Source organism: Ruditapes philippinarum, unplaced genomic scaffold (assembly GCF_026571515.1).
Source record: "Ruditapes philippinarum isolate M1 unplaced genomic scaffold, ASM2657151v2 ctg5058_1_1_1_1, whole genome shotgun sequence".
NCBI lineage: Eukaryota > Metazoa > Mollusca > Bivalvia > Venerida > Veneridae > Ruditapes > Ruditapes philippinarum.
Genome location: NW_026866775.1, coordinates 31,436 through 47,709, shown reverse-complemented (window position 1 = coordinate 47,709; position 16,274 = coordinate 31,436). Strand labels below are relative to the sequence as shown.

Here is a 16,274-nt window from a genome sequence, read left to right as displayed (position 1 = left end):
CGTCTGCTAGCTCCATGTTGACTCGTGAATCGTGGCGATTTATATTTTCGACGTTCTTATATTTTCGATGGTAGTCATTTATATTCGAATAAATTATGATGGATTTTTTTAATGTAAACAAATTATGCTGTATCAGGTAAACCCTTTATCACAATGTTTCTGATGGTCAAACACATGTATTTTCTTATTTCCTAAACACTCTGCTGCTAAGAAACACAAAAATGAGACGATTTTTACATCATCAATTCTCCCAATTGTCAATTGACATGTCAAATTTAATGAACAGGGTATTAACCCACATCCAGGGCAAGTAATATATGTCCTACTCAGCAAGTGACCTCAATGAAGTTTAGGAGGAGACAGTAGAAAGAGTTGCTAAAAGGTTTTATGTGTCTATCACAACCATAAAAAATAGAATTAAGGGTATCTTTGATGTTATACTTCGTAGATAAAAAGTATGCTTGATGTTTGCTGCGTGAATGTACAGTATGCTTAATGCTTGATGTTTTATTGCGTGAATGCACAGTATGCTTGATGTTTTACTGCGTGGTTGTACATACAGTATGCTTGATGTTTAACTGATTAGACGTACAACTTTTTGATGTTTTATTGCGTGAATGTACAGTATGCTCAATGTTTTACGGCGAGGTTGTACATACATTATGCTTGATGTTTAACTGATTGGAGGTACAGCATGTTTGATGTTTTACAGCGTGAATGTATAGTATACTTGATGTTTTACTGCGTGGATGTACAATATGCTTGATGGTATACTGCGTGGTTGTACATACAGTATGTTTGATGTTTAACTGGTTGGAGGTACAGCTTTTTTGATGTTTTACTGCGTGAATGTAGAGTTTGCTAAATGTTTTACTGCGTGGATGTTCAGTATGCTTGATGTTATACTGCGTGAATGAACAGTATGTTTGATGTTTTACTGCTCACATGTACAGTATGCTTGATGTTTTACTACGTAGATGTGCAGTACGTTAAATGCTTTTTGCGTGGGTGTACAGTATGTTAGATTCTCACTGCGTGGATGTATAGTATGCTTGATGTTTACTGCGTAGATGTACAGTATGTTTGATGATATTGCGTACTTGTACAGTATGCTTCATGTTATACTGCACAAATATTCAGTATGCTTAATGTTAAATTGCGTGGAAGTAGAGCATGTGTGGTTTTTACTGCGTATATTTACAGTATGCTTCATGTTATACTGCGTGGATGTACAGTATGCCTGATTTTTTACTGTGTAAATGTGCAGTATGTAGATTTTTTTACGGCGAAGATTTACAATATGCTTGATGTTTAACTGCGTGGAGGAACAATATGTTTGATGTTTTACTGCGTGGAAGTAGAGTATGCATGACTTTTTACAATGTTGATGTAGAGTATGTTTGATGTTTTACTGCTTTGATGTACAGTATGCTCAATGTTTTACTGCGTGCATGTACAGTATTCTCAATGTTTTACTGCGTGCATGTACAGTATGTTTGATTTTTACTCCGTAGCTGTACAGTAAGTCTAATATTTACTGCGTGAGTGTACAGTATGCTTGATGTCTTACTGCGTAGATGTACAGTATGCTTGATGTTTTACTGCTTTGATGTACAGTATGCTCAATGTTTTACTGCGTGCATGTACAGTTTGTTTGATTTTTACTCCGTAGCTATACAGTATGTCTAATATTTACTGCGTGAGTATACAGTATGCTTGATGTTTTACTGCATAGATGTACAGTATGCTTGATGTTTGCTGCGTAGATGTAAAAAACATGTATATAATGTATTGATTTTTATTGCGTAGCTGTACAGTATGTTTGATTTTTACTGCGTAGATGTACAGTATGTTTTATATTTACTGTGTAGATGTAGTTTGTTTGATGTTTTTCTGTGTACATGTACAATATGTTTCATGTTTTCTGCTAAGATGTACAGTATGCTTGATGTTTTACTGTGTACATGTACAATATTCTTGATTTTTTTTACTGCACGAATGTACAGAATGCTTGATACTTTTACTGCAAAGATGTACAGTATGTTTGATGTTTTACGACGTAGGTGAACAGTATGCTTGATGTTTTACTGCAAACATATAATGTATGCTTGATGTTATACTGCAAAGATGTACAGTATGTTTCATGTTTTTTGCGTTGATGTAAAATATGCTTGATGTTATACTGTATAGATTTACAGTATGCTAGATAGAATACTGCATATATGTACAGTATGCTTGATGTTAAACTGCAAAGATGTACAGTATGTTTGATGTTTTCTGCGTAGATGTACAATATGTTTAATGTTTTCTGCGTAGATGTACATAATTTTACTGCGTGAGTGTACAGTATGCTCGATGTCTTACTGCGTATATGTACAGTATGTTTGATGTTTACTGCATTCTTGTACAGTATGTATGATTTCTAGTTCGTAAATGTTGTACAGTATGTTTCATTTTAACTGCGTAGATGAACAGTATGTTTGATGTTTACTGCGTAGATGTACAGTATGTTTGATGTTTTACTGCGTAGATGTTCAATATGTTTAATGTTTACTGCGTAGATGTACATAATGTTTGATGTTTACTGCGTAGATGTTCAATATGTTTGATGTTAATGCGTAGATGTACAATATGTTTGATGTTTACTGCGTAGATGTACAATATGTTTGATGTTTACTGCGTAGATGTACAATATGTTTGATGTTTACTGCGTAGATGTTCAGTATGTTTAATGTTTACTGCGTAGATGTACATAATGTTTGTTTTTCACTGCGAGGCTGTACAGTATTTTTTTACTGTGTAGATGTACAGTATGTTTGATGTTTACTGTGTAGCTGTACAATATGTTTGATGTTTACTGCGTAAATGATCAGTATGTTTGATGTTTTACTGCATGAATGTGAAGTATGTTTGATTTTTTACTGTGTACATGTGTAGTATATTTCATGTTTACTCCAAAGATGTACAGTATGTTTGATTTTTTCTGGGTAGCTGTACATTATATTTGATGTTTTACTGCGTAGGTGTACAGAATGTTTGTGTTTTACTACGTTCATGTACAGTATGTTTTATTTTTACTGCGTAGATGCAAAGTATGTTTGATGTTTTACTGCGTAGATGTACAGTATGCTTCATGTTTTACTGCGTAAATATACAGTAAGTTCAATTGTTACTGCGTTGATGTACAATTTGTTTGAATGTACAGTATGTTTGATGTTAACTGCGTAGATACACAGTATGTTTTATGTTTACTGCGTAGATGTACAATATGTTTGATTTTAATACGTTCATGTACAGTATGTTTGATGTTAACTGCGTAGATGTACAGTATGTTTGATGTTTACTGCGTAGATGTACAATATGCTCCATGTTTTACCGCATAGATGTTCAGTATGCTTGATTTTTACTGCGTAGATGTACAGTATGTTTGATGTTTACTGCGTAAATGTACAATATGTTTCATGTTTACTGCGTAGATGTACAGTATGTTTGATGTTTACTGCATAGATGTTCAGTATGTTTGATGTTTACTGCGTAGATGTTCAGTATGTTTGATGTTAATGCGTAGATGTTCAGTATGTTTGATGTTTATTGCGTAGATGCACAGTATGTTTGATGTTTACTGCGTAGATGTTCAGTAAGCTTGATTTTTACTGCGTAGATGTACAGTATGTTTGATGTTTACTGCGTAAATGTACAATATGTTTCATGTTTACTGCGTAAATGTACAGTATGCTTGATGTTTACTGCGTAGATGTTCAGTACGTTTGATGTTTATTGCGTAGATGCACAGTATGTTTGATGTTTACTGCGTAGATGTTCAGTATGCTTGATTTTTACTGCGTAGATGTACAGTATGTTTCATGTATTACTGCGTAAATGTACAATATGTTTGATGTTTTACTGCGTAAATGTACAATATGTTTCATGTTTACTGCGTAGATGTACAGTATAATTGATGTTTACTGCGTAGATGTACAGTATGTTTGATGTTTACTTTGTAAATGTACACAAATGTTTCATGTTTTACTGCGTAAATGTACAGTATGTTTGATGTTTTACTGCGTAAATGTACAATATGTTTCATGTTTACTGCGTAAATGTACAGTATGTTTGATGTTTACTGCGTAGATGTACAGTATATTTGATGTTAATGCGTAGATGTACAGTATGTTTGATGTTTACTGCGTAAATGTACAGTATGTTTGATGTTTACTGCGTAGATGTACAGTATGTTTGATGTTTACTGTGTAGATGTTCAGTATGTTTGATGTTTACTGCGTAAATGTACAGTATGTTTGATGTTTACTGCGTAGATGTTCAGTATGTTTGATGTTAATGCGTAGATGTACAGTATGTTTGATGTTTTCTGCGTAGATGTACAATATGTTTAATGTTTTCTGCGTAGATGTACATAATTTTACTGCGTGAGTGTACAGTATGCTCGATGTCTTACTGCGTATATGTACAGTATGTTTGATGTTTACTGCATTCTTGTACAGTATGTTTGATTTCTAGTTCGTAAATGTTGTACAGTATGTTTCATTTTAACTGCGTAGATGAACAGTATGTTTGATTTTTACTGCGTAGATGTTCAGTATGTTTGATGTTAATGCGTAGATGTACAATATGTTTGATGTTTACTGCGTAGATGTTCAGTATGTTTAATGTTTACTGCGTAGATGTACATAATGTTTGTTTTTCACTGCGAGGCTGTACAGTATTTTTTTACTGTGTAGATGTACAGTATGTTTGATGTTTACTGTGTAGTTGTACAATATGTTTGATGTTTACTGCGTAAATGATCAGTATGTTTGATGTTTTACTGCATGAATGTGAAGTATGTTTGATTTTTTACTGTGTACATGTGTAGTATGTTTCATGTTTACTCCATAGATGTACAGTATGTTTGATTTTTTCTGGGTAGCTGTACAGTATGTTTGATATTTTACTGCGTACATGTACATTATATTTGATGTTTTACTGCGTAGGTGTACAGAATGTTTGTGTTTTACTACGTTCATGTACAGTATGTTTTATTTTTACTGCGTAGATGCAAAGTATGTTTGATGTTTTACTGCGTAGATGTACAGTATGCTTCATGTTTTACTGCGTAAATATACAGTAAGTTCAATTGTTACTGCGTTGATGTACAATTTGTTTGAATGTACAGTATGTTTGATGTTAACTGCGTAGATACACAGTATGTTTAATGTTTACTGCGTAGATGTACAATATGTTTGATTTAAATACGTTCATGTACAGTATGTTTGATGTTAACTGCGTAGATGCACAGTATGTTTAATGTTTACTGCGTAGATGTACAATATGCTCCATGTTTTACCGCATAGATGTTCAGTATGCTTGATTTTTACTGTGTGGAAGTAGAGTATGCTTCATGTTTTACCGCATAGATGTTCAGTATGCTTGATTTTTACTGCGTAGATGTACAGTATGTTTGATGTTTTACTGCTTAAATGTACAATATGTTTCATGTTTTACTGCGTAAATGTACAATATTTTTGATGTTTACTGCGTAGATGTACAGTATGTTTGATGTTTACTGCGTAGATGTACAGTATGTTTGATGTTTACTGCGTAAATGTACAATATGTTTCATGTTTTACTGCGTAAATGTACAATATGTTTCATGTTTTACTGCGTAGATGTACAGTATGTTTGATGTTTACTGCGTAGATGTACAGTATGTTTGATGTTTACTGCGTAAATGTACAATATGTTTCATGTTTAACTGCGTAAATGTACAGTATGTTTGATGTTTTACTGCGTAAATGTACAATATGTTTGATGTTTACTGCGTAAATGTACAGTATGTTTGATGTTTACTGCGTAGATGTACAGTATGTTTGATGTTTACTGCGTAAATGTACAATATGTTTCATGTTTACTGCGTAGATGTACAGTATGTTTGATGTTTACTGCGTAGATGTTCAGTATGTTTGATGTTTACTGCGTAGATGTTCAGTATGCTTGATTTTTACTGCGTAGATGTACAGTATGTTTGATGTTTACTGCGTAAATGTACAGTATGTTTGATGTTTTACTGCGTAAATGTACAATATGTTTGATGTTTACTGCGTAAATGTACAGTATGTTTGATGTTTACTGCGTAGATGTACAGTATATTTGATGTTAATGCGTAGATGTACAGTATGTTTGATGTTTACTGCGTAAATGTACAATATGTTTCATGTTTTACTGCGTAAATGTACAATATGTTTCATGTTTACTGCGTAAATGTACAGTATGTTTGATGTTTACTGCGTAGATGTACAGTATATTTGATGTTAATGCGTAGATGTACAGTATGTTTGATGTTTACTGCGTAAATGTACAATATGTTTCATGTTTTACTGCGTAGATGTACAATATGTTTGATGTTTACTGCGTAGATGTACAATATGTTTCATGTTTACTGCGTAGATGTACAGTATGTTTGATGTTTAACTGCGTAAATGTACAGTATGTTTGATGTTTAACTGCGTAAATGTACAATATGTTTCATGTTTACTGCGTAGATGTACAATATGTTTCATGTTTACTGCGTAGATGTAAAGTATGTTTGATGTTTACTGCGTAGATGTACAGTATGTTTGATGTTTACTGCGTAAATGTACAATATGTTTCATGTTTAACTGCGTAAATGTACAGTATGTTTGATGTTTTACTGCGTAAATGTACAGTATGTTTGATGTTTACTGCGTAAATGTACAGTATGTTTGATGTTTACTGCGTAGATGTACAGTATGTTTGATGTTTACTGCGTAGATGTACAGTATGTTTGATGTTTACTGCGTAGATGTACAGTATGTTTGATGTTTACTGCGTAGATGTACAGTATGTTTGATGTTTACTGCGTAGATGTACAGTATGTTTGATGTTTTACTGCGTAAATGTACAATATGTTTGGTGTTTACTGCGTAGATGTACAATATGTTTCATGTTTAACTGCGTAAATGTACAGTATGTTTGATGTTTTACTGCGTAAATGTACAGTATATTTGATGTTAATGCGTAGATGTACAGTATGTTTGATGTTTACTGCGTAAATGTACAATATGTTTCATGTTTTACTGCGTAAATGTGTGTACAATATGTTTCATGTTTACTGCGTAAATGTACAGTATGTTTGATGTTTACTGCGTAGATGTACAGTATGTTTGATGTTTACTGCGTAAATGTACAATATGTTTCATGTTTTACTGCGTAAATGTACAGTATGTTTGATGTTTTACTGCGTAAATGTACAATATGTTTCATGTTTACTACGTAGATGTACAGTATATTTGATGTTAATGCGTAGATGTACAGTATGTTAGATTATTATTTTTTAAATGATGCTTATTTTATATTAATATATAAATGATCTCGCTTTTTAGTTCAAATGTTTACTCAATCCGTTTCTTAATCAAACAGTCCATCAAGATACTCTTGATTGTATTGAAATGTATTCATCATATTTTAGGTTTCATTATTGAGTTTATTTGACTAATTTGAATGTATGATAATATCTACTCTTATGTGCAATATTTTGTTCATGTCTTAGTATATTTTCTTCTACGTAACAGTCGAAGTGAAAAGCTTATTAGAGCTGATGTTTGCTTGTTATTGTATTGAACTTTTATCCGACTTTGAAAATAAAATTGATGTAACCAACAAAAAAGTGATACTTCACGAACCCTCTAAGATGCTTGTTTACACCTGTAACCTTCTACAATTAACAGGTCAGCATTTCGTATTTTTCACATTAGACAAGTTTTATACTCAACATTGATTTCGGACCTGCTCACAATGTATTCCACTTTAAAGGGACTCCAATGACGGGACTGGAAATAATTTTCTGAGATTATTACTCCATTTGATGTAGGTCTATACTAATAACTTATGTGCAAAATATCAGATCATTAGCTTGCTCCGTTTTTCCAGAATAATTATTATCATAGTGAAAAATGACCCAAAATTGAAAAACGTTTAAACGCTTTTCACTCAAATCGGACTGAGAATAGCACAAACATATGACTTTCAATGTATTTCTTGTGTATTTTTTAGTTATATTTCATTAATATTTCTGTTTAAAGTGCTCATGTTTATCTATGTGAAAAATTAAAATGTTATGTTTTAGGCTTATAAACTTCAGTGTAGTTCCTTTAAGGGAAGTAATCAATGTGCCTGTTATCGGTGGTCAGCGCAACTTATTTACCATCCCATTTCATGCCGAAGAAACTGCTTTTCCTATCTGTTATTTAAAAGTGCATGATTTCACATTGTGAAATATGAAACAAATCTATTTTTGTTTTATGGGGAACTTAGGCATGAGCTTTTATGTTTATATTTATCATATTAAGAACATTAGTAATTAAATGAACAATTCGTTGTAAAGTGATGAGACAATTTAAACACTTAATAGGAGACAGTTTGTTTAAAATGAATAAGCTTGCCATTGTTTACCGCTTTACCTACTTAACAATATTCTTTTTATATCAGAACAAAGGTCAATTAATATTAAGTTATTTCTTATAGTTATTGCAATTGCGATTTGTAAATGATAATTTTTATATACATTTTTAAACGATATTTTATTAATTGGCTAAACCTATATGTTCACAAGACATGCGAATAAAACACCGAAACAGTAAGCTAACCGTGTCAGCAATAGTCCAGTGAACATAACACATTAACTTAACGTAAATTTTATTAAGTTCTACATGCAATATTTCCTTAACTTAAACACATTATAAACATACTAACATGGTACATTTTAAGTTAGACACACAGTAACATCTTAACTTGAATACATTTATATATCAAATTAAACACAATAAAAATCTTAAACAGCTTAAAATAATACCATCTAAACTAAACTGAGTAACATCTTTATAATATTTTAACTTCAACACAAACACAATTCGCACCTGAACTAATAACATAAAACACTTTAGCATATTATATCTGATGATGACAAAATGGTTACAATTTTTAGTAGTGAAAACCTAGTATATTTATCTGCCAAAGCCTGCCACCATATTTGTTGAGAGAAAGAAAATTGTTACTTTAAAATCCATTGAATATTTTTGATTTTTTTATGGAGTTATCGTTTTAATAATATGTAAATAATTTGCTTGTCCGTTTTTAGAATATTTTTCATGGGTGAAATGACAAAATATACAAAATTTAAAAGGCTTTCCAATAAATGGGACGTAAATAAAAACATAATTTAAGATTTCTGTTATTTTTTATTATTTTATTAATATTCGTTTAAAATGCGAAATATTTGATCTTGCTTTATTTAGTCAAATAAAATTTATGTTTGAGGCTTTCTTCAATTGAACCATTGTAACAGATACGGTTGTATTAACATTACAAATAGGGTCTTATGATACTATAGGACTGCGATGTCTAGTCATGAATAAATCACACTTTCTTGTTTATTGCTTTAACACCCAATATTATTTACTATTTAGGTAAAATACACATACACATTATATTCAAGGGGTATAGTGTTTGGATGAACTTTCGGATGTGTGTTAGGATCTTGCATATATTCATGGGCGTTTTCTCGGAACACTGTAAACTTTTGTACCACTGCTTGTAAAACATTTAAAATCTTACAACCAGCAATAACAACACAAACTACACAGAATTTCAACTAAATAAATTACAGTGCTGGTTGTCTCAACACTTGCCATTATTTTTATTTTATTTTTTTTTTAAAAAAAAAGAAAAAATACTTGGTCTTTATTTTTAAGTAACTTTGTTAGATATGTCCAGGTATTGTTAGATTTGTTGTAAAGTTATGTATAGTCTCTTATAACTCATCTATGAGTGGCATTTATGTACAATGTCGTAGGTTTTATATTTGTATTATTTTAATATTGTACATGATGATGAGACTTTAATAAACTATCTTATCTTATCTTATCTTATCTTATTAACCGTATCACAACAGCGCCCAATATCTCAGCTTGAACAGAAAAACACAAAATCCTTAACACAATTACACACTGAGAAAAAAAACAGTTATATTTTAACAATTAAGAAATAAAATGGGATATGTCCTTGAACAACGACAGCTGATGATTTTCTTTCATTGGTGATAAAGTTGTCTTAAATAGTCATCTTCAATAACTCTATAGAGGTTGTTTATTAAATATGTCGCCTTTCCTTTTCATAAACTTCTTTTATTAATTTCGATTATCAATTTTTGGTCGCCAGCCTTCAAATATAATTTTCTTTATCTTCAAAATTTGAAAGCTTGTGAAATTAAAAGGATCTTCTCTAAGGGTTTGCAGGTCAAATTGTCTGAAAAAGGAACCATCAAGTTTGTATTCGTTACATTGTTCTGCAAACTCAGCAATACCACATAGTTTAAAGCATTGTGATGTTTCTGAAACAGAATACTGATAAAACTCTTCTTCAGTTGGTTTTAAGATTTCTCTGCTCTGTATTGACGATGTAGAATCGTTCGGAATATGTCCGTTGCGTTCAAACGAAAGCAAAGGGTTATCATTTGAAGAGGCAAGACAATCGGAACTCTTCATAACAGCCGGGCTTTCTTTCATTGGAATGTCCTCGTAGTCATCAGCCACGTCAGAATCTATTTCCTCTGGTTCCGTGTAGTAATTATATGGTTGTACTTCCACTGACTGAACATGTAATTCTGGCTTATCAGGATATTCAAATGTTTCAGGTTCGACATAATCATGGTCGCTTGACGATTCAGATTCAGATGTATCAGAATCAGATTCTGAACTTACCTCAAACGAAGACAAACTTTCCGTGCGTAACAAATCCATACTTATGTCCATATTTGACTGAACTTGGTGAGCAGAATTATCAATTGGGTGTAAGTACCTGCCTTTATCACCTTTCATTGCCCCATCTGTTTGTGGTTTCTTGTAGTTATTAGAGTGTTCATCTTTTCCTGAAACGCCCGCTTGTAATTTCAAGTTTTCATTTGGGATGTTCCTCTGTTTACTGGTTTGGGGCATGACCCATTTCAGTAACTCTTTATGCACTTTAGCAAATATTGTGGCTTTCTCCTATTCCAAATCAAAAAATAAATAGATAATTGAACAAAGACAGAAAATGTAGCAAACATGGAACATTGTCATTTAAAAGGCAACAGACTTCTTTAACGTTTTATTCCAATATCCATTGAATTTTTACACTTACTTGTGAAGAACAAAATAAGTGGGTGTAATATTTTTTCATGGGCGGAAGAATTAGTCAGATTGGTGGGCAAAGTTTATCAATACACTTTAGAAATTCTAGTAAATGTAGTAACACTGCCAGTATCATTCAAATTAATAATAATAATAAAAAACGCAGACATCGACACTCTGTGATTAGAATTTATCGAATGACTAGGGCTTGGCAAATAAAACGTAAAATAATCGGACATAAACATGATATCATGAACGCTTTCGACCAGTAGCAAATTTGACTGAGACATTTTAGTGTTACCGCATTTCTACTGCAAAAAATGACGAAAAATCTTGGATGAAAGTTAGTATTCCCTTTATTAAGTGATACACCACTAGTATACATTTATTTCAGATCTTATCATTGTTACACATTGATATTTCATTATGGTTCTAATTGGTGTATTATGTGACAGTTTGACATTCTCGTTATTAATTAAATACATATTCATGAATATATAAAGAGTTTACCTTAACTCTAGGTGGCAAATTTGGTGGAATGTGTGTTGGTCTGTCTGAAATGTCAATAATAGTTTTTAATTAAAGCCTCAACAAAATCTTTGTCGTATTTGAATTAATATCAAACTCGACACTTAAAACGTGTATGTGAACATGAACAAATAAAAATCAAATGTCGTGTTAACCTAGTGATATCTAACATGCTCACCTGACAAAACCACATAACTCTGTTCTGTGATAAAAGATAATGAACAATTAAATATATTCAAAGTGATTCTCACTAAACTTATGGTATTGTATTGTATTGTATTGTTTTGTATTGCGTTGCATTGCATAGCATTGGATGGATGGATGGAAGGATGGATGTTTACCTGGAATAGGTGGAGGACAGTCAAACATGTCAGAATAAGTATCGTCATCCTCGTCATCACCGGAATCTGGAAATAACATCGTAAAATGTTAATGCTACAAATTACTTACATATCAAACTGGAATATTCTTGCAAATCATACAGGATATTTTAGTGTTTGCAAAGGTGCTGGAAAATATTATCTGATACTTTTTAGGTGTGATTAGAGTGGCATGATTTGATGACGTTGTTATGGAGAAAGGTGCATTGAACAACGTCTTTCTGTATGCCTTTTGGATGAAGATAAGAAATTATAACATAACGACATTTCCTGCAAAATGGAATGATTGCGCGGTAATTCAAAATTAACTCCCGCCAATGAAAATGTAGAATATGTCAGTAAATTAATACATGTTCGGCCCTTTCTGTCAGTCTTCGGATTAGGGGTTATTATTGATAATAGCCGAGATGTTCCGATTGCCTTTAAGGTGTTACTCCGGTGCGGAATTATACACAACCCATTGTAATCCAGAAAACAGTTCTTGAGCATGTTCAAGTGCCCCGATATAAGTTATCCCTAGTTTGATTGTTCTTACTTCAAGTTTTAAATGCATCTGTTTATTTTTGTATATTAAATGATTACTTCAAAAGTTGTTTGTGTGTGTGTATGTGTGTGTGCGTGAATGCGCGCGCGCGCACGCGCGTGTGTGTGTGTTTCTCAGGACCTTATTTCTGGATGGAGGGATTAAAAATGTGCTACCCGCCAGCAGAGCGTACAATAATATAGTGTCAAAACAGAATGAAGATTTCTGAAAAAAGTATACGGCTACCATATTATATTGGGGCTCATCTGACTTGAAAAATGTTGATGTTTCACGGTGAAGACAGTATATAATTCATCAAGGATAGTGGCGTACCGATTTATGCCATAAATGTGACTGATTAACTATGGAACATAGAATACAAAAATTGACTAGGCCTACTGACTACGGTCATGATTCTATATAGAAATTAATTAACTATTTTCTGAAAAACACTAAATTCAATTTAAAAATAAGTATACAATATACACGTCAACCCGAATACCAAAAAAGATATTCAACATTAAAATGCTGTCAAAGATATTCATACTTGAAAATTAGTCTATCTTTATTTAAAAAGGACAGTGAAATGTTACTTTGTTTCTGTATACATGTATATTTTCCTTACTTTTTACTTTTTTAAATGTTGTAAGGGGTGTTAGTTAAATAGAATGTGTTTTATGTAATGAACGTACCTATATATCCAATGGCAACCACTTTAAACATACAATTTCCCGAGTACCTTCGCTCAAAGAAATCAGGACTTGCAAGCCATGTTATTTTCTCGTCCTCTGACATTTCGTATAGTTTCTTTTCCACAAAGTCTGTATTAACACATTTGTTATACCAGCTTTCAATGTATGCATCCTTTGTTTGTCGGTCAGGAAATGATGTCGTCTCCAGTTTGGTTACAGGCCATAACCTACTTGGAATTATAAAAGTTTTATATGTCTTCTTATAGCTATCTCTTAACCAACCAACGACAATATCAATATCGATAAATTTCATCAAATCTAAAGGTCCTTCAGCCACTGTCAACACTCCACTGTTTAATTCCTCGTTTAAGTGTATAACATCTTCTGGTTCCACATCTTTGAATTGAAATGGTCTGGGCAATAGTTTCATACGCACAAGTTCGTACATATGGTAATATTTTTCATCTTCGACTGCAGTGAAATTTACTCGGTCAGTCTCGCTGAATGAAAATGATGTGTAGCCATCATTACATTCAAGGTATGTTATGCCATTGACAGTGAATTTTCTCACTAATTCAATTACTGTTTTGGCGGGAATTATGACATTTTTACCAATGCCATTTGATGGGGAGACGACTGTTTCTTCTCCTACAAGAACGAATCTTGGCAATTCAAGAAGAACCTGTGCGTGAAATTAATAAGATAATGTTATCGAATTAATGAGTAATTTGTCTTCTTGTTGTCCAAGATATAATGAAATTACCATAACGCTATTTCAGATTATTTAATAACCATCTTTAAGGTGTTTGCTAGGGTTACATATAGACAAAAAGCGGAATGATAACTATAAACATGTAACAGAAAATTTGCAAACTTTGCAATCTTTAGAATACGATAATCGAAAGAAAGGGAGATCACCAATCTCGTCTTGAATTTGAAAAGTTTACTTATTTCAATGGCGGGTAATTAACAATAGTTCAAAACAGGTAAAATTGTTAATATCAAATATGAAATAATATAGATGTAATTACTAAAGTAATTCATTAGATCAACACAATGTATTTCATTATAATATTTTAGATTAAAAATAGATTATACCTGCGAAATTGAAGCAAATCTTTTCCAACTTCCAGGTCTATGAATAAATTTCAATGATGCAGTGTATTTACTTGGTATCAAAAATTTGTTACCAACATAATTATCGTGTTCCATGATGAAATCAACACCTTTCTCTTCTTGTATTTCATCCTTGTTGTTAAAATCAAGCACTTTCACCTGTGCATATTTCACCTTCATTTGTCTTTGAAACAAAACTTCCTTCCCTTCGATTAAATTTTTCCCGGCAATTTCCTGCGTATCATATAGTCTAGCAACTATTGGAAAGTCGGCTGATTTAAGCACATTTCTTAAACTGCTCATTCTTTCCATTTTATAATGAAGTGAGACTGACATGAAATCTTAAACTGTTATGCACTACAGTATAAACTGCGTGAAACATTTAAACCCTTAATGATGCACAATCATCTTATGACATTTATTATCAATTTCTATCTTTTTTTTTAAAGTGATGTTAAGTGGCACTATTATGGATATATTTATCTGTAGCGTGCATCACCAATACTATTTATACTGATAATACTTGTATATGAGTCACACTCTCTATGTTCTTAAAAACGACTTGTTCAAGAAATGTTGATTATTCTATGGTAGTTTATACATATTTCATAGATAAAATTCATATTATACATATAATACATACATGTATAATACATGATTATGTGTAATATTTAATCGATGATTTCAATAATTTTGATCGTTGGAAAAACATCCCAGCATGGTTTATTTCATCACTCTGTAAACATGTGCATAATGTCTACCATGGCTCTTACTAAAATTCTGAAAAATGAAAACAAATCTGTGCACGGCTCCAATGAAAAAAAAAATATCTTCAAGACTTATAGTATTAAAATCAATGATCTCGTAAGCAAAATAAAACATGAATATAATTTTAGACGAAATATAGTTAAAACAAATGTATTGTTGTCACACAACATGAATAAGTCTTGTAGCTACCCTATGTTTTCATTTTATATCACAATAATTGATTATTGTTCTCTGACAAGGGATACAAAAATGACATTATTTAGATGTATTTAAACATTTACACAGAGATTGTAGGGGACGTATACAACATTTAAGATAAAGCATTCATTTTTAAATTATTACTGTCATTTATATTTATTTTAACGTTAAATACGCTTTATAACTTTAATGCTGTATAAGGTTGTTGAAGATGCATTGAATTCATGATTATTAATTAAATTACGCTTTGTTCACCGTGACTATTTGATTTTAATTGTAGGAAGATAAATACCACCCACTTTAGAAAATTATTCATATTTATCTTTATAAAATCATTTAAAGTATACTAGATCTCGAGAAGCAACTTCCGTATTACAATACACGATGCAAAAATGAATAATGTTTCAGTTTCAGATCTTATGGGACAGACAATCACATGCATGTACGTAAACATATAAACAAATAATAACGCCATAAGATCAGAAAGGCAGGTAAATTTTCAAGGACAGATTTTCGTAGGCATAAACCTTCTATAATATATTTAACAAGAGTCTACAACGTATTGAGTTAAATCTTTGCAAAGAAGGCGAGGGGCAATATCCTAAGAATTTAGATCTTTTAAGACTGTAACGGAACAACATAAGATAAAATGGTATTCAGATTCTATTGTATTTTTGCTACATAATTTGCAAAACCTATTTTTTCTTTCTGCATTACTGTATTTACTTAATTATGTTTGTAAACTATGTGACCATTATCGTAAACTGGTTATATGTTGCCTCAATTTACCATTCGATATAATATTTAAATATTTTTCATAACAAAATTAAGTTTTATATTTGGAATTTTGACGTAAAATTAATACTATTACTCCATTCTTGAACAA

The 16,274-nt window shown here is 31.8% G+C and overlaps 2 protein-coding genes across 2 annotated transcripts in view; one reads left to right on the top strand and one right to left on the bottom strand.

Annotated features, from left to right (window-relative positions):
• LOC132733680 (major facilitator superfamily domain-containing protein 1-like) overlaps positions 1-16,274 on the top strand; it is a 52,136-nt gene that overhangs the window by 13,163 nt on the left and 22,699 nt on the right. The gene's annotated exons all lie outside the window — the stretch shown is intronic.
• On the bottom strand, positions 9,948-14,889 carry LOC132733678 (uncharacterized). The gene is made up of 5 exons (XM_060720340.1): positions 14,405-14,889; positions 13,307-13,988; positions 12,053-12,118; positions 11,694-11,737; positions 9,948-11,060 (listed from the first exon to the last, which is right to left on the bottom strand). Exons 1-5 carry the CDS (start codon positions 14,756-14,758, stop codon positions 10,203-10,205), a joined length of 2,004 nt encoding a protein of 667 aa, XP_060576323.1. The 5' UTR covers positions 14,759-14,889; the 3' UTR covers positions 9,948-10,202.

What these genes read in the sequence shown, in the direction of transcription:
- LOC132733678 (XM_060720340.1), bottom strand. Translation starts at nt 14,758, where the DNA reads ATGTCAGTCTCACTTCATTATAAAATGGAAAGAATGAGCAGTTTAAGA. An exon ending in GATTTGCTTCAATTTCGCAG is followed by an intron (nt 13,989 to 14,404) that starts GTATAATCTATT and finishes TTTCACGCACAG; the next exon opens with GTTCTTCTTGAATTGCCAAG. An exon ending in GGTTGCCATTGGATATATAG is followed by an intron (nt 12,119 to 13,306) that starts GTACGTTCATTA and finishes TGTTATTTCCAG; the next exon opens with ATTCCGGTGATGACGAGGAT.